General features: G+C 38.6%; 1 protein-coding gene across 1 annotated transcript in view; it reads right to left on the bottom strand.

The window, feature by feature from the left end:
• The window catches only part of Ush2a (usherin), a 635341-nt gene that overhangs the window by 131570 nt on the left and 485293 nt on the right, over positions 1–18478 (bottom strand). Inside the window, exons 51-54 of the mRNA XM_042681986.1 lie at positions 14849–15053; positions 12506–12703; positions 11069–11223; positions 7319–7517 (exon numbers count right to left, since the gene is read on the bottom strand). Coding sequence (XP_042537920.1) covers positions 7319–7517; positions 11069–11223; positions 12506–12703; positions 14849–15053 — 757 coding nt within the window. The remainder of the gene's footprint in view (positions 1–7318; positions 7518–11068; positions 11224–12505; positions 12704–14848; positions 15054–18478) is intronic.

Raw genomic sequence — 18478 nt, 5'->3', positions numbered from 1 at the left:
TTCACATATCCTGTGAGCCAGATATGTCAAGAAGAAGTGTCCCAAATCATAAGAACCAGTGAGATAATGTCATTGCTTTCTGTTTGGATTACTTGTTCCAAGCTAATTTGGATCATTAATTCTATATTTCATGTGACACTCTAGCCATAGCTTGGGCTCCTCTCCTTCATAGAGTGTAGATCCATCTCAAGATCCATCTTTTTTGGGGGGGATGTTAGTATCTTGGTACTAGGGCTTGAACTCAAAGCCTGGGTGTTATCTTCTAGCTTTTTCATCAAGGTTCATGCTCTACTACCTGAGCCACAACTCCAATGATGGCTTTTTTGGTGCTTTATTAGAGATAAGCATCTCATGGGCTTTTCTGTCTGGACTGGTTTTGAACCAGGATTTTCATATCTCAGCCTCCTGAATAGCTGGAATTTTAGACATGATTTGCCTGTGTCTGGCTAAGAGGCACTTCTTAAATGAGCTATTTCTTTGATAGTCTCCAAATACAGAGCAGTGTTACAACTATCCTTCAGATAGTAACTAAGGAAAAGTTCTGGCATTTGACTGTAGTAGCAATATTTTAATAAATTGCTTTCTTCCTTATAATTCATTCTTGTGGCAGAAGGAGGATCTGCTCTGCATCTTCAGGCAGAGCTTTCTTTCATCTCTAAAATCAAAACCAGTGACAGCAAATTATGACAGTGTTCAAATGCGCACATATATCACTGAGAAATGGGGCTGGCTACAACCGGTATCTGGAATTTCAGGGCAAATGTTTTCATTTCTTAAAATAGTAGTATCTAGGTGGCTGTTGATTATTAGTTTTTACTGTAGTATTATTCCCATTAGTAGCAGGTTTAGAACAAAGGAAGATGAATAGTTGGTGCTATGTTTATATATATATATATATATATATATATATATATATATATAGTTTAAATTTTTTTCAAATAGCCAGACATAGAGTTAGTTTTCTCCAGGTTTGGGAAAATGAAAATAAAGTCAATTATCATATCTGATTTCTCAGTCCAGGGTTTGGTGGTCAGTCATTAGATGGAAGAAAGGGAATGCAATCCAGAGCACTACCTACAACTACAGAAAACATTCCTGGTGCTGTTTGGAGCATATGAATACCACCTGAGTTTTCTTCCTCTCTGTTTTAGTTAAAGCAATAGATTGCCAAGAACTCCTGATTGCCAGAGGACAGCTTCAGAGGTTTGCAATTACTCTGTGCAGCCTAAGGTCCTGTGCTCTGGTTTTACCATCCTGAAATTCTTTTTTTTTTTTTTAATTGAGAAAATACTGTACTGGGGGGTTACAATTACATGGGCAAGATAATGAGTACATGTCTTATCAAGCATTGTAGCCTCTTCCTTTGTTTCCCCTTCCCATCCCTTCATTCTTAATCGTTCTGAAAAAGGGCACCTGAATTTTCCCTTGGCAATGGTGTTCTTGTCAGCTATATAAGTGGTCCTGTCTGAGATTATATGTCTTTGACTGTTCTTTAAAAACCCCCAACAACTTACTGAGCTATAATCACTTAGATACTGTTATGAAAAATAAACTATTTTCTCTGTTTTAAAGGAAATTTATTTATCATCACAGGAACAGACAAGCTATTATAGTAGATATTATTATAATAATATAGATATATTATATTATAATATATATTATATTATATCATATATATTATGTATATAATATATATAATATTATATTATAATAAAATATATAATATAATATAGACTATAGAAGCACAGAGTACAGTTACCAAAAAGTAAAATCCTAGGGCTCACTATGGTGGCTAATGTCTGCAAGGCCTGTTATTCAGGAGGCCTTTCAGAGGATGGCTGTTCAAAGCCAGCCTAGGGAGAAACAGCTTCAAGATTTAACCTCCAGTCAGCAAAAGGCTGAATTTGGAGTCTTGGCTCAAGTGATAGCTTACCAACTGAGCAAGTAGACCAAGAAAGCTTGAGGCTCTAAGTTTAAATGTTAGTACTGGGAGTTTTAAATGTTAGTACTGGAAACTAACTAACTAAGGAATTCCCATATTATTGCATGGTTGCCGTGTTCTTCTAAAAGTGCTGTGTTTCACTGCAAGATTAACATTACACTTTCTGCTACCTACACTCAGTATTGTGAGGGTTTATGTTATTTAGCACAAAACGTTTTCCAAACTTCTATGAGAATGGAAAGGAAGGTGAATTGTCTCTCTTTGCTATTTTAACGGGCGCGTCTTCTGAGTCAAATGCACCAATGACCAACTTTTGGTTAATCATTTTGGAAACACAGTTCCCTGGGGATAGAGAAACCCAGGCCCTTCTCATGCTTGCTTCGAAACAGGACATGATGGATTCCGTTATTTTCTTGGTGGATTTAATAATTTAGTTAATCCTTTTACATTTCTTCCATACCCTTAAGCTCACATTAGAAGGCTGGGGTATCAAGTCATGGTGACCCAAAGCAAAACAATGCCAGAGCTGACATCCAGATTGTTCTATACGGGTGGGAGGATGTGTTTAGTAATAAATGATACGAAAAGGTCTTTTATTGACAAGCTGTCGAGCGTTGTTTGCATTAGCGAATAGGAGAAGATGACGGCTGCTGTTCTTCCTGTCCCCAAGGGGACGGGGCTCAGTGAGATAGGGAAAACGCTTCAGTTTACTTAAAGCATTGATAACACCTCTAAATAATTAACTGAGGACTTCCTGTCTCCAATTACTTAATGCTTTTTTTAAAAAAAAAAAAACATCTTGAGAGGATTATAAGCAATTTATGGATTTCGCATGATGAGTGCATTCAGCCACTATTCCCACAAAGCATTTAGGGATCATGTTTCTAAAGCTTGGAGGTAATTAAAAATAAGCACGCAGACAATGGGGCTGAAGCAAGGTGCTGGCTTTCCCTGCTGTCATCCTCTGGACCTAGAATTTTTCAGGCTCTGGGAGGACTATGGGCTACAGCTTCATTAGTGTGCTGTTGCTTAGGGAATGCCAAGGTTTTGGAAATGATGAGAAAATCAAAACATTTATCCTAGAGGGGTTTTTCAGGCAGCTCTTTCATCAAACATCGGAGATGGAATGGGAAATAAATTTGATTATTTTACTTCATTCCATGAACTCAATAAAAAGAGTCGTTCACATCGTAAAATACTTCCGGCGTGTACTTAGTCAGTCAGCTAACCATGGAACTGAATTTTTCCCTGGCAGATAAAATGTGTAACATTATATAGATTAAGGATTTAGATAATCTCATGCCTAGCACCATTCTTGTCCCAGAGGAACTGTGGATGGGAAGCCGTGACTTGGTAAAGCTGAGCTCAATGAGGCACATCTAAAAAGAAAAGAAAGGAGGAAGAAAAGAAATGAAGAAAACGAAGAAACCGCTGTTTAGGGTTGTATTGTACAAGTGAACGATTCTCTAAATGTATGTGAAACAGAACACTGGGAATGATCAAATAGCTTCAAACGGATTTTTTTTCTTTCCACTTTATGTTTTTAAGAAACATAAAAGTATGGAGAAGAATCTTCAAATGCTTATTCTGATGAAAGAGTTGATGATATCTCTCTGTGTGTGTGTGTGTGTGTGTGTGTGTGTGTGTGTGTGTAAGTAAATTCCTCTCTGACATGAACATATTGATTAAAAATGACAATGAAAGGAAGGGACGGGGAAAGTGAAGGAATGTAAAGAAAAAATTTGCAATTATTTTATAATTAATGAGGTGATCAATCTTGTGGTTTTGAACATTATAATTGAATTTGGTCTGCCAGCATATAAAGGCTGGTTTGTAAAAACTGCAATCCAGTGCATAGATAATTTAAGGTCAGTGCTATCTAATTAACCAGAGTCCAGATGAAACATGGTTTTGAGCTTTGGATCTGCTTATTGTGGAATCTTTACAACACAAAATCTTCATATGTCTTAGCTCAGGTTTCAGAACTCCAGTGTTGGAACAAACTCTATTGTTTCCTTTTAAACCATTCTTCAGATTCCCACCACTGTGTCCTGCGTAGCCTGCCATTGTAGCATCCAAGATATCATATTCACAGAGTAATCTTTACTTGTCCATCTTCCTGGCTGCCTAGAGCATGTTCCAAACAGTGATATTTTTTCTTAATGTGCTCAGTGGACTATTATTGTAATTATAGTTTAACACTATTCAAATTTCCTTAGAGGAGGCAATAAGTTCCATGGGCATCCTAAGCGGTTCAGTTTTCTTTTCTTACTTTCTTCTTCTTTTCATTTCTTCTTCATCTTTTTCTTTGTCTTCCTCCTTCTCCTTCTTATTTAGTAGTACTAGAGTTTGAATTCAGGACTTTGTGCTCACTAAGTGGGTATTCTACCATTTGAGCCATGACCCCAGACCTTTTTGTCCTTTACTTTTTTTTCTTTATTTAGAGTATTACATTTTTTGCTGGTCTTGGGCTATGATCCTCCTCCCTATGACTCCCACACAGCTGGGATTACAATACACACCACCACACCCTATTTGTTGGTTCAGATGGAGGTCTTACTTTGAGTTTTATTTTTGACCCTGCTTGACCCCCAAACGCAATCTTCCAAATGTCTAGCTTCTGAATAGTTGGGCTTACAGGCATATACACTACATATAATCATTCTTCTTCATCTTTCAATGTATTAATTAGGCCATCCTTTATTTGGGAGGATATGGTGAGAATCAAATGAATTAAACTGCAAATGGTTCTTAAAACAAAATACTTAAATAGGGATACAGGTTGACCCATTGTAACAATGAGATGTACATGACACTATGTTGAAAGTGAACTTTACAACTTTGGGGGTAGTGGGGAGTAATTAGGAAGGTGGGGAAGGGAGAGATGGGAGGGGAAAAACAAAGGAGAAGGCAACAATGCTTAATAGGAAAAGTACTCATTACCTTACTCATGTAACTGTAATCCCTCTGTACAGTATATTTACAATAAAAATGTATAAAAATAAAAAAGAATAATAAAGCATACTGTCTTGTACATCTCATTGTTACAATGGGTCATCCTGTATCCTTATTTCAGCATTTTGTTATTTCCCTTCCCCTCTCCAAATTAGAAAAATGTATATACAAGATGCAGAACACCGGAATCAAATACAGTGACCACAGGGTTGTACCATGGGGGAAGAACATACAAAGAAACAAGAAAAAATCACATAGTAACAATGAGATGTACAAGACAGTATGTTGAAAACGAACTTTCCAACTTTATGGGGAGAAGGGTGAAGGTGGGAGGGGGTGAGAGAGGGGAGGAAGGAGTTGGGGAGGTAGGGAGGAAAGAGATGGTAGGGAAAATTAAAGGAGGGTGTAACAATGCTCCATAGAAAATAGACTCATTACCTGGCTCATGTAACTGTAACCCCTCTGTACAGTATCTTTACAATAACTATATATATATGAATAATAAAGCATCGTAGGTCCTCAGGAGTCTAAGTACTTGGAGTGGGTAAAGTTACAGAAAGTGCTAAGAAATTCTAGAGCTAATTTCGATTTGCAGGCGTTAGGGAATGTCACACTTTAACAAATGTTTGAACTGGTTTATGCCTGTAATTTTAGCTACACAGAAGGCTGAGCTCTGAGGATAGAGGTTAGACACCAGCCTGGGCAGAAGACTTTTATTTCCAATTAACCAGTGAAAAGCCAGAACGGAAGGCATGGCTCACATGGTAGAGTGTCAGCTGTGACTGAAAAAGAATGATACAGCACTACGTAAAGGTACGCTAGGTAAGATTTGCTATTCACTTGGGATTATTTTTACTTCTATTGAGGTAAAAAAAGAGAAACCAGTTGGATCATTTGATCACTTGTCAAGCATTTTCCCATTTCCATTGTCTCTGGTCACTTAGGACTCTGACGAAGGAACACAAGGCAACGATATGCAAATGTGCATCAAGCATCTTCTCAGGCTGGTGGCACATTTGCAAAACCATTGGAGAGTAAGTCAGTGAATGTTTGTTTCCCTGTCAGAAAAATTACAGAATTTAAGAAAAAAAATCATCCCAAGCCACCTGTGTATCGTAGATTGAATCTCCTTAAACAAACAAACAAAAAATAGGCACATTTTTTTCTAGATCTTTCTGAACTTCTTTGTAGGTTTAATTATTAGTGTTATTAACACATCCTGCAAGGTGTAAAAGAAGGTCTTCATTCATTCAGGAGGTCTGTAAGTTTATAACATGTTGTCTGTGGTTCCTGATGTGACCTGAACTAGATAGGCCTGGGGATTGTGGCTTAGTTGTAGAGTGCTTACCTAAGACACATGAAGTCCTGGGTTTGATTCCTCAGTACCACTTAAACAGTAAAAGCCAGAAGTGGGGCTGTGGCTCAAGTGGTAGAGCACTAGCCTTGAGCAAAAGTAGCTCAGAGACAGTGCCCAGGCCCTGAGTTCAAGCCCCAGGACTGGCCAAAAAAAAAAATCTGAACTAGATAATGAATAGTAAGTACTTGCAAGAGTTATTTGAGACAAACTCATTTACTTCCTAAACATTTTGTTAAGGATTTTTCTACAAGTAAGAAGTACAGCATGGGACAAGGTTGACCAGTTTTCTTTTCTCACAGCTGGCAATTGAATCTGGGGAGAAATACCATGGCAAAAAATGAACACTAAAATATCAGAGTTCCAACTCTATGCTCACCAAACAAGCAAGACGGTGTGGTATAACAGAGAAGCTGCTGCAGACTGGTTTAGTCAGGAAATGCATCTTATTTCAAGAAACAGCCATCAAATATGTTAGCTTTTTAAATTCGTAATCATGATGAACAATTACTTAAGCTCACACTGTCCTTTTACTATAGCTTTAAGGCTAATTATAATAGACAATGTCCAAATACATAATAAAAACAATACAATGACTGTTAATTATGGCTAACGTTAACAGTCACAACCCATTTGCCAGGTCTGTGTGTTGATTCTCCAGCAACTAGACGAATGCTAGCCTGTTAGCTATCTTCCAGTCCATTTGGGCTCTCCTAAGTCCCATTCTCTAGGGTATATCCTTGGGGAATGAAAAAGACTTCATACTGTTTGTTTGGGAAAAAAAAAAAAAAAAAACAGACTTACTACTGATGCAACCAAAAAAAATTCCCACACATAATGCATATCAAAGCCAAATATAAATTATTTCTGAAGTTATCTGCTGTTGTGGCTTATTGCTGCCAGTGTGGGCTCTTCTATTAGCATGGATAAGTGGGGACCTGACCATATGTCAAGGGAACATGTCCTTTCGAAGTGACCTCATATATCAAACACACACCCCTGGGAGGCTCTGCCCCCCCTCCCAGCCACAGTGACAGCCTTCTCTGGTAGGTTGTGAGTTTTTTCACCTGTGACCGTATGCTGCCTCCTGTCAGTGGCATCAGTGTAGATGAGGCCTCTCCCGGCCTGCCGGAGCTGGTACTCTTTAATGACACCATTGGGCCGCGCGGGGACCCTCCAGCTCAGATGCAAAGCCTCTGCACTGGAGGCTGTGATACTTGGCGGCATGACCCTCTCAGGAATGCCTTGGGTAGTACCTGCAACTACCTGCAAACACAGGAATTAAACAGCAATTTATTGTAATCGTACACTAGGTATCCTGATCAATGAGGATGTCACTTTTGTTTTAAAATGTTGTTGTCTGGCCTGGCATATCATTAGCAAGGGCTTGGAGAAACAATCCCCTATTTTTATTCTTTTCCCTCCCAGCCTATTTAAACAATGAAATCTGACCTTGAATACATTCCATAAGTCTCTGACTACCATTTATCACAACAGGTTCAACAACAATTTTGACGGCAGAGTGCAGCCCTCAGTTTAAACAAGTAAAATCTGGCTGGCAGACTGTCTTCCTAGAGAACTCCTGATAACTCTCTTCCATATGGCCTATCAGTGTCTTTGCATTTTAACAGCCTGATTTTGTACACTTTAAGCACCAGTAAATATGGAGCAAAACCTACATCTGCACTTGCTTGCATATAATATGCTTTGAACAGTATAAATGGACATCTTTTCCTATATACTCTTTCCTCTTCTGACACCTGAGTTGAGATGATTTTATAGTGTTTGCGGGGATGTTCTCAAAAGAAAAAGTACCAAGTAAGAAGCCAGCAAAGGCAAAACCAACCAGTGATAGAGTCAATAATGTCAAAATAGAGGTTTGGATTAAAAACTGCCACTTTCTGGCTTTGTTTATTCATGGAATTCACTCTGATTTCACTTATTTTACCCTTATTTCTCTTTTGGAGAGTTGGTAGGCATCAGCCATATCTATGCAAAATGCACGGAATTGTTCAAGGACTGTTTGGACCCTAACTTTTGGTGAAGCCAATTGGCTGCCATTTATCTTATTTGGGGGGGGGGGGTGGCTAGGCTTGGAGTTGTTTTGGGGGAGGGCGGATTCTGTTGATCAAAATTGCAAAAATAGCCTGTGAGTTTGGCAGTGTTTTCTTTGGTTCTTGCAAATGTGTGAAGATGCTGTTCTTGTAGTCACAGACATGTAGAGAGAGTCAATAGGGTTGGAATCTGTGTGGATTCCCTCCCAGGAGTCCCTCACAGACAGGATTGGCTTCTGAGAAATGGGTCTTCATTTATTTTACTCCTAAATTGTTTCTTTTTTCTTTCTCTCTCTCTCTTTCTTTCTAATTTCTTATACAAGATTCCTTCTTTTACATTTACTTCTTGCCTAAGGTTTTCCATGCTGGGCCCTTTTTTGAGTCTCCTTTAATAATCATATTTAAACTTATCATTTCAACTTCCCGCATAGTTCTTTCTAGCAAAACCTAGCATCTAAAGAGGCATTAATCCTTAAAGTGCCAAAGAGTATCTGCTTCTACCATCTTACTCCTTGCTCCTTTATTCTAAATATTATTTAGAAAACTTTAAAAGTCTGAGATTATTCCTTAATACATTGCTTTTTTAAAAAAAACTTTCATTTGTTTTCAAAAAGGCACTATTATCTTCAAAATATTCAAGCCACATAGGTTGAAAATAATTATGGCTCCTTCCTCTTAATTCTCTGTGTGCAGCTTTCTTTTTGTTTTTCTTTTTCCTTTTGCGTGTACTGGTGCTTAACTTCAGGAACTGATGCTCCCTCCTGGCTTTTTTGTTCAGGCTGGCACTCTACCACTCTAGACATACCTCTACTTTGGGCCCTTTGCTGGTTAATTGGACTAAGAATCTCATTGACTTTTCTGCGCAGGCTGGTCCTCACATCTCAGCCTCCTGAGTAGCTGGTACTACAAGTATGTGGTACCAGTAGCTGGCTTTTCTACATACAGTTGGCTTTCAAGTACTGTAGATTTTGTCCCCTGCTATTGGCCGTTTCTTTGTGATATCCTTCATTCTGACCCCATGAACTTGAATCTAGGTCTTCATTATTTTTGGCCAAAGCCACTGCAGAAACCCTGAAGCCATGTTTTTTTTTTCTATGCCAAGCTCTTTTACCTTTTTAGGTCTATTATCATCAGACAACTGGTCTGGGTGTGGAAGCCTAAGTCTGTCATGCAGATATCTGAAAGATGGATGGAGGAGGATCGTAATCCAAATCCACCCTAGGAAAAGCTAGCAAGAGACCCTATTTGAAAACACAAAAAGCAAGAGGGCTGGGGATGTGGCTCTAGGTAGACTGCTTGCCTAGCAAGCACAAAGCTGAGTTCAATCCTGGGTGCTGTAAAAAAAAAAATTAAAAAGAGCAGATACATTTCTTTTCAACTGAAAAATGATAGGTAGAATACTTGCCTAGCAAGCACAAAAGCTCTTGAGTTCAATCCTGGGTACTATAGAAAAATTAAAAAGAGCAGATAAGTTTCTTTTCAGCTGAAGTATGGTTTTAGGATTTTTATTAGGGACTCTTCCAACATTATTGTTCTCTCTGTTGTTGTGGCTATAGCAGAGTACCTATGACGGAGTCACTTATAAAGAAGAGGCTGATAGTTTTGGTTCATTGTTTTGGAAGCTGCAAAGCCTAGATTGGGAGACTACATCTAGTAAGGGATCCATGTTGCTTTGAGGAGGGGAGAGGGCTCGTGTAATAAACTAGAGACAAGGAGGCAATCTCTCTGTCCTACCTCCTCTGCAAGGAGCGAGTCTTATGAGAGTGAGAACTCACTTGCTGGGGACAAGAGGCTATTCACCCCCTATGAGTGCACTCCCTCATGATAAATGTCTCTTAAAGGTCCTGCTACTTTTCAACACAGCCACATTGGGATCAGCCTCAAAATCCTCACCCTAGGGTTGTCTGGGACAATAGCAATGACCTAAAATAGTTGGTAGGAGAAGAGTGAGAAAGAGAAGTTGTCAGTGGTGCCAGGTTTTATTTATTTATTAATTTTATTAATAAGACATTGGTATTTGAGCTGGTCACAGGTGGCTCACGCCTGTAATCCTAGCTACTCAGGAGACTGAGATCTGAGGATTAAAGTTCAAAGCCAGCCCAAACAGAAAGACCATGAGAATCTTAGTGCCAATGAACCAGCAGAAGTGCAGAGGTGGGTTTTTGGCTCAAGTGGTAGAGCACCAGCCTTGAGTAAAAATGCTAAGGGGCTCACACCTGTAATCCTAGCTATTCAGGAGGCTGAGACCTGAGGATCATGGTTCAAAGACAGCCAGGGCAGGAAAGGCCATGAGACTCTTTTCTCCAGTTGACTACCAGAAAACCACAAGTAGCACTGTGGCTCAAAGTCATAGAGCACTAGCCTTGAGCAGAAAAGCTCAGGGACAGTGCCCAGGCATGGAGCTCAAGACCCATGACTGAGGGGTGGGGATATTCTAAGGGACAGAACTCATTCTCTCAGTTTAGGCTGCAGTACTATGCACAGGAAGCACACACACTCACCACACACACACACACACACACACACACACACACCGTGTTTGACAATTTTCCCTTGTAAGAAGGACTCCTATTGGGCATAAGTATTAGTACCAATGTAAGGCAACACAGGGACATTTAATACCTCTTTGAGGGAGCATTGCTTTCTGTCATTGAAACAAAAACCATTTCATAACCTAGTTGTTCACATAGCCCTCTGTCTCCTTCCTTTATCCCCAAGGTTCAGCAGACTTCCCATCGCAGAATGCAGACACATTTCCCTTACCTTGCTACTGCTGGTACAGCCAGCAACTGTGCAAGCCTTTAGCTGGTATGAATATTCCTGGAATGGTTGAATTCCCTTTGTATCAGAGAAACTCAATGATGTTCCCCGAAAGCGTTCAATCCCATTTCGGAGAAGGCTATAGTATATGATAGGACCTAAAAGAGAGAGAGAGAAATATCTGTATTTGAGTATCATAAGTTATTTGAAAATAACTTACATCTCTCAGTGCTCTGAAGAAATGAGATATTATCACATTTTCACTTTTAATTTGTTATTATATTGCTATGCTCAAGTGGTTCTTAATTGTACTATCATGGAGAAGACGAGTTCCTGACTTAAGTAATTGGATCCATTTGAGTTTATTTCCTCTTTACTATCATGCGCATTTACTTCCAACATTGAAATGTTTTTTGCCTTTCTTGTGTATCACTCAATGGGGCATGGATTACTAGACCAGGGTCACCTCCTTCAAACAACAAACTCAACCAGGCACCAGTGGCTCATGCCTGTAATCCTAGCTACTCAGGAGGCTGAGATCTGAGGATTACGGTTCAAAGCCAACCTGGGCAGGAAAGTCCGTGAGACTCTTCCCGGAACGGAATGCTTTACCCAGGGCCAGATATTTCCTGATGCACCTGGGGTTATGTGGCCAGGATAAGTCCCTCACTCAGGAGGCTGAGATCTGAAGATCTAGGTTCAAAGCCAGCCAGGACAGGAACCTCTTATCTCCAATTAACCAGTCAGAAGTGAAGCTGTGGCTCAAGTGGTAGACTGTGAGCTTTGAGCAAAAATAAAAGCCTTATCTCCAATAAACCACTAGAAAAAACTGGAAGTGGTGCTGTGGCTTAAGCGGTAGAGTGCTCACCTTGAGCTGAAGATTGTAGGGACAGCGCCCAAGCCCAGAGTTCAAGCCCCACGACCGACCAAAAATAAAAATTCATAGTTGAACAAGATGAATACCAGGAATCTGAGACATGTGTTGTTTGGGAGGAGGTGAAGGAAATTAGAGGCAGATGAATGGAGAGAGGAAGGATGGGCAAATATTTAATGTACACATGTGAAAATGGAAAGGATGGGGGTGGGAGAGGTAAGGGGAACAATGGAAGAGGTGACACCCATCAAAATGCTTTGAACTCATAAACTGATCTAATACATGGAAGCTTCCTTTGTACAACTACTTAGATAATTAAAAAAATAAGAATAATGGGTGGGACATAGGATGGTTTCAGGGACGTTTTAATTATTCTTTTAATTAGAATGAGTGAAGAGCCCAGTATACTACAATGTGAACAATTACTTGGCACAAAGTAGTTTCCCTTATCTGTCATACTGATCTAGTGGTTAGATGAATGCCAAGGTAATGAAAATTATACTTATTTCAATTTCATGATTGATTTAAGGTCAGATGATTTCCTGTTTTGAGAGTAAACTTAATACCATTTGGTTGTATGGGTTTCTTCCAGTTTAGGACAATTGCATCTTCAAGATCACCCATTTTGCTCCATCTAGGGGCTCTTACTCCTTGAGGGACATCTTCCTTGGTGCGGGCACGAATGGGTCTGCTGAACCCGCTTCCATAGCTGTTCCAGGCAGAAACTCTGTATTCATATATTGTGTATGGCTCCAGGTTCACATCTGCAGTGGTAGGAAATAGACCATTAAGTTTTCTTATCTTTTTTTTTGTCAGTCGTGGGGCCTGAACTCTGGGCCTGGGTACTGTCCCTTAGCTCTTCAGCTCAAGGCTAGCGCTCTACCACTTGAGCCACAGTGCCACTTCCAACTTTTTCTGCTTATGTGGTGCAGAGGAATCGAATCCAGGGCCTCATGCATGCGAAGCAAGCACTCTACCACTGAGCCACCTTCCCAGCCCTCTGTATTTTTTAAAACTACTATCAAGATATTAATAACAAGGCTAGAAGGATGGCTCAAGTGGTAGAATATTTTGCCTTATAAGCATAATGCTCAGAGTTCAAATTCCAGTACTGCCCCCAAAATATCAATACCAAAATCTTATAAACATTTAAAAATAAATTCTTAAGGCTCAAATTCCCTTCAAACTAGCTATTCTCTATTGTATTCAAATCTGTAATTTCTCTTCAGTATGTATTGAGATTTTCAATCAAGCTGGTGAAAGAAAGTCTTCATTTGCAAGATATCAAAATCTGTCTTGAATAGGTCTAGAAGAAATTTTAATTTTATTCTATTTTTTTAATCAGTTGTGGGACTTGAACGCAGGCCTAGGTGCTTTCCCTGAGCTCTTTCACTCAAGGCTAGTACTCTATCACTTTAAGCTCCACTTGCAGTTTTCTGGTGGTCAATTTGAGGTAAGAGTCTTATGGACTTTCCTTCCTGGACAGGTTTGAACCAAGATACTCAGATCTCAGTCTCCTGAGTATGTAGGATTACAGGCATGAGCTACCAGCACCTGGCCTAGAGGAAATTTTAAAATCCTTCCTTCTTCCTTTCCCTCTCTAACTGTCCTTCCTCCTACAGGAAACCAAAGGCTGTGGTATCTTTTTTTTTTTTTTTTTTTGTCCAACATCTGTAAAGTCACAGCAAACTGTGGCTGGTGTGACTTTCAACTTTACAAGCTGTATTTGTGTTGTACTGTGTATAGTCTTCCAGATCTGTTCTTTTTGAGGATAACATGATGGGAATCTGTTTCCTTACCACAGCAATCTCCTTTTATAGATCTGACACTCAATTTTCTCATCTGCTAAATGATCATACTTAGATCATTGCTCAGTGGATAACCAAGCTAAGGATTTGAAATACCTAGCACAATACCGGGGACTAAATGTTTGATCAACCTTATTTCTACTCTTTCTTCCTTTTTCAGTCTTCTCACTCTGATCATAGTATCCTGGGATTTTTTCATTCCTCCACTCCATTGGTGGAGTCAGGCAGTGTGATGATTGGTGATAGAATAAAGCATTGTTTCATTTATTTAATGATAGTTTTCTTGAATTATGTCACTTAAATAAATTCTACTTGGCTCTACCTGACAAATCACAAACACATAAATACAAATGATAAACAACAACAACCAAAAAAACCCTGAGAAACACATTCTGTAGGGACTTATGCAAATGGACAAATAATAAACATTATACAATAATTATAAAATAATAAAAATAAGACATGAGAATTATTAAGATGTAATCTAAAACTTTATAATGTTTTTCACTCAGTTGGACCTATATGGTGAATCATTATTTTGGACTAATCCAGTAGAATGCTTAGAAAGTACTATTTGCAATTACATATGAAGATTATTGTTCCAAAGAAGACTTGACCATGTTGGGTAAATACTGGGCTTGAGTTCAGCTACATCTCAGAGCAATGCTGCTAGGTCTTACAGTAATCTGACATTGATCTGTCTTGCTTTCTGCCTGCAAATGTAGCATTCTCCATTCTCTGAACTCAATGCAAATTATGAGTGCATTCAAACTTTGTTTTAGAAGGAATATTCATTCTAACTTAACTCAATATATCAGTTAACCAACCTGTGTCTCTGATGTCTTACTGTCTATAAGTTTAATTTCAAGTAAGATCCAGCCTTGATTAAAGTTAGACTTTACAACAATTAAAATTTTTGTTAACTACAAAAACAGACTATGCTTATAAATACGTTGTAACTAGCCAGTCCTAAAGTATGATGGAATTAACTTATAACAGGTTAAGATAGGATGATGGAAGAATGAACTTAGTCAGCATTCTGCAGTGGTTTTTCACTCGCCTTCCCTAGCCCAGCCATGAGAGACCACTGGATTCTGTCACCTGTGAAGGAGTATGTATCTACACTTCCAGAATGAACAGTCTCCTCAGCAGATGAACATAATTCTTCAGATGATGTCTTCCCTGGGGAACTGCGAGGTCCTCTTGTCACAGCACAAACATGGCTGGTAGAGTTGAAGTCACACTGGCCACAGAATGCTGTGGCTTTCATTGACACCGGGCAGAGGATCCCACACTCTTCTGTTTCCTGTCAGTGGTAAGAACGGGCAGAGAGGAAGAAGAGGATTTTACACTGCAATCACAGAGATTTTTTTAAAATTAAAATTCTAGTTTTGTGAATTCTGAACTGTGAATTTGGGCAAGTCACTTATACCCTGAATGAATCAGCTGCTTAAAGGGGAGAAATCAAGTAAAATTTATGAGTAGGAAGGTGTACTGGATCCAACAAGCTTTGTAAATGCTCTACAAATAGTAAATAATACTCATTATTTTATGTTGTTGTTACTTTGAAAATGCTTATGGCATTTTGGAGAAAATGAAGAGTATAATACTTGGAAATCTGTACTTCCACGTTGTTATCTGTACTTCCTACGTTGTTAGAAAAGTTGGATCCATAAGAAATGATACTTTCTGCTTTTAGACAATCTATATCTTTCATATGTTGTCATCATATTTACTTATATTTATTTACCAATCTTTTCTTTGGTGAATTGCTGGACTTTTTTTCATAATTACTGACAACTGGTCTAATCTGAGAAAATTAAAGGCTGAATCATCTCAAAATACAGGTAATATTTATATAAGGCAAAAATCGACTTAGCTTTCTAGAAGTATCAAACTGGATTTCAAATGTTTTTCACTATTAAACTCTATCAATCAATTTCTATGTGAACTATTTGGTAAACTATTCTCTCCAAGGAGTCAAAGTAATACTGCTAATGAAAAATATACTGAGAGTTTGGTTTAAACGTGGTGAATTGAACATGCATATTTATCTCCACATCCTCTTACAAGCCCTCCCAAATGAGAATAAAAGGATAACTTAAGTATAGAAAATCAACAGGAAATCTGAAGAAATAGGAAGAGAAACAGCACACACAGGGCTGCTCAAACATGTTTAGAAGTAGGAAAATGGATGTGGTAGACAGAGTGGTCATGTACTAAAAAAAGACATCCACATTTTTCCTTTAAGACCCTCCTGGGAAACATTAGCTAGTCAAGCCTATTTGCAATCAGAAGAGCCACATGATTAGATAGGACTAAAGTAAAGAAAGGGATGTACTCTAGATCTGGTACCCAGGTATCTGAAAATGTCCCTGCCCTTCCCTTTCCCTTGTGATCTGAGGACTGAGTGTCAAATATCACGAGAAGGAAAGGAGTTAGGTTTGTGCTTGAAGGGATCTGCCTAATGCACACTAATATGAAACAATCATTACAACATGATTAAGAAGCTAGACCTTAAGCATTGTAAATATGCAACCACAAAACTTAAAAAAAAAAAAAAACAGAAAAAGAAAACAAATACAGGATGCTGGGCACCAGTAGCTCATGCCTGTAATCCTAGGTACTCAGGAGGGTGAGATCTAAGGATTGTGGTTAGAAACCAGTTTGGGTAGGAAAGTCTGTGAGACTCTTCAATTAATCATGAAAAAAGCCAAAAGTGGCCCTGTGTCTCAAATGGTGGAGTGCTATCTTTGAGCAAAAAATTGCCCAAGGACAGCACCCAGGTCCAGAGTTCAAGCTTCAGGATCAGCACATAACAAAAACAAAAACAAAAACAACACATGATAAGTATGTGTGATGATGGATATTCCAAATAGTTTAATTGTGATCATTTCCCAGTATATGCATCTACTTCAGGTTGAATACCTTAAATACGTATGATTTTATTTGTTAACTACATCTCAATAAATCTGGAAAAATTTCTTTCTATAAATCCATTACATACTTGAGCATTTAAAAAAAAATCTCAGCAGTTTATCCATAATAACAAAAACAAAATGCTAAAACAGGTGGCATTGACTTGGTAGTTAGATAGGAGTGACAAAAACATTGAAATAGAGGATGAGAAGCTTGGAGAGTGCTGGATTGCCATGGAAAAGTAACTGGTGCCCTGGAATTACTGTCTAGGTGAGCCATGAAACTACTTAGTTCATGGCTTCAAGGGATGAGGTTATAAGAGTTTTAGGACTGTGTATGTGTGGTGGGGGGGGGGGCTGTGTGTGTGTGTGTGTGTGTGTGTATGTGTTGCTACTAGCTGCATTTGGCAAGATACTTCAAAATGAGTCAAGCTCAGAAAACAAATGGAAAGAAATAGAAAGCCAGGTATGAGAGTGAAGATGGTGAATGGGAATATCAAGCCTATATTTTACACAGCAGGAACCGCAGACTCCTTTCCTTTTGGACTCCTCATACACTGGCAGCTACGGGCATAGTATCCACTTCTGAGACAGAGCATTAAGGATTGCTAAGTACCTTTGTTGAGGGCTCCTGGCAATGTGGTTCTTTGACAAACACAAACTATACGGTGACGTGATTATCTGACTGTGCCCCATTGATAGATAGGCGAGGCCTCTGCTCAGCAAACTTACAGTCAGTCTCCAACAGAAAGAAATTTCCAAATGAAAAAAAATAAAGAGACTCTGTGGCAGCAGAAGCAATGCAAAAAGAAAGAAGATAAAAGGAAAAAAAGGTAAACTAGTATCAGATTCGCAAGTGAGACAATCGAAGAAATAAGGCAAATAAGTAATAAAAAGCAATGCGTAATTCATACATTCAGGATCATAAAAAGAGATATTCCAGAAAGAAAACTCGAGTAAGATGCCAGAGCCAGGAGCTGGTAGCTCACACCTGTAATCCTAACTACTCAGGAGGCTGCGATCTTCAGAATCATGGTTCAAAGCCAGCCTGGGTAGGAAAGTCCATGTGACTTTGATCTCTGATTAACCACCAGAAGACCAGAGGTGATGCTGTGGTTCAAATGGTACAACACTAGCATTGAGCAAAAACAGAGTAAAATGCCATGAATAAATCATAGTTGCCAAAAGAAAAGAGCCCTTAAAATATTTTTTTTTTAAATAGTTGACATTAAAAAAAGGTTGAAAGCCAAAATTCAGGAAATGTCTCACCAGATTGACAGTCATGACCTCAATAACAAGGAATAGAAAGAAGAAAAATTTAGATCAGTTTAGGAAGACCAATGCCCATCTAATACATAAAAACAGAGATAAGACCAGAAACAAATCATCAAAAAATAATCCTAAACTCCAGATGTGTCCATCAAAGCACATCATTATGAATAATAGTAATAATCAATAATAATAATACCCATGCAGAGGCACATTTCATGAAATTAAAAAAAGAAGATAAATAAAGCATCATAAACAGTTTTCAGAGGATAAGTAACAGAGTTGCCTATTAATAAACAGGAATTTAAATATCAATGATGCCCCCAAACTGATTAAAAATGGCTCCAAAATTACAAATGAAAATGATTTTTTTAACCTTGAACTACCTATCTAGCCAAACTTAATCTGGGCACAGGATAGAAAAATAATTTCCTATATTATGCTCTGTAGACATTTACCTTCTGGACATCTATACCCAGGAAAATACTTCTCTAAAAGAAGGGAAACGAGGTCGAGAACCTAGAGAGACAAACAAAGGTAGAAG

This window comes from Dipodomys spectabilis, unplaced genomic scaffold (genome assembly GCF_019054845.1).
Source record: "Dipodomys spectabilis isolate Male_0828 unplaced genomic scaffold, ASM1905484v1 ptg000069l, whole genome shotgun sequence".
NCBI classification, from domain to species: Eukaryota; Metazoa; Chordata; class Mammalia; order Rodentia; family Heteromyidae; genus Dipodomys; species Dipodomys spectabilis.
The sequence above is the reverse complement of the archived record's forward strand: the minus strand, read 5'-3'. Positions and strand labels throughout refer to the sequence as shown.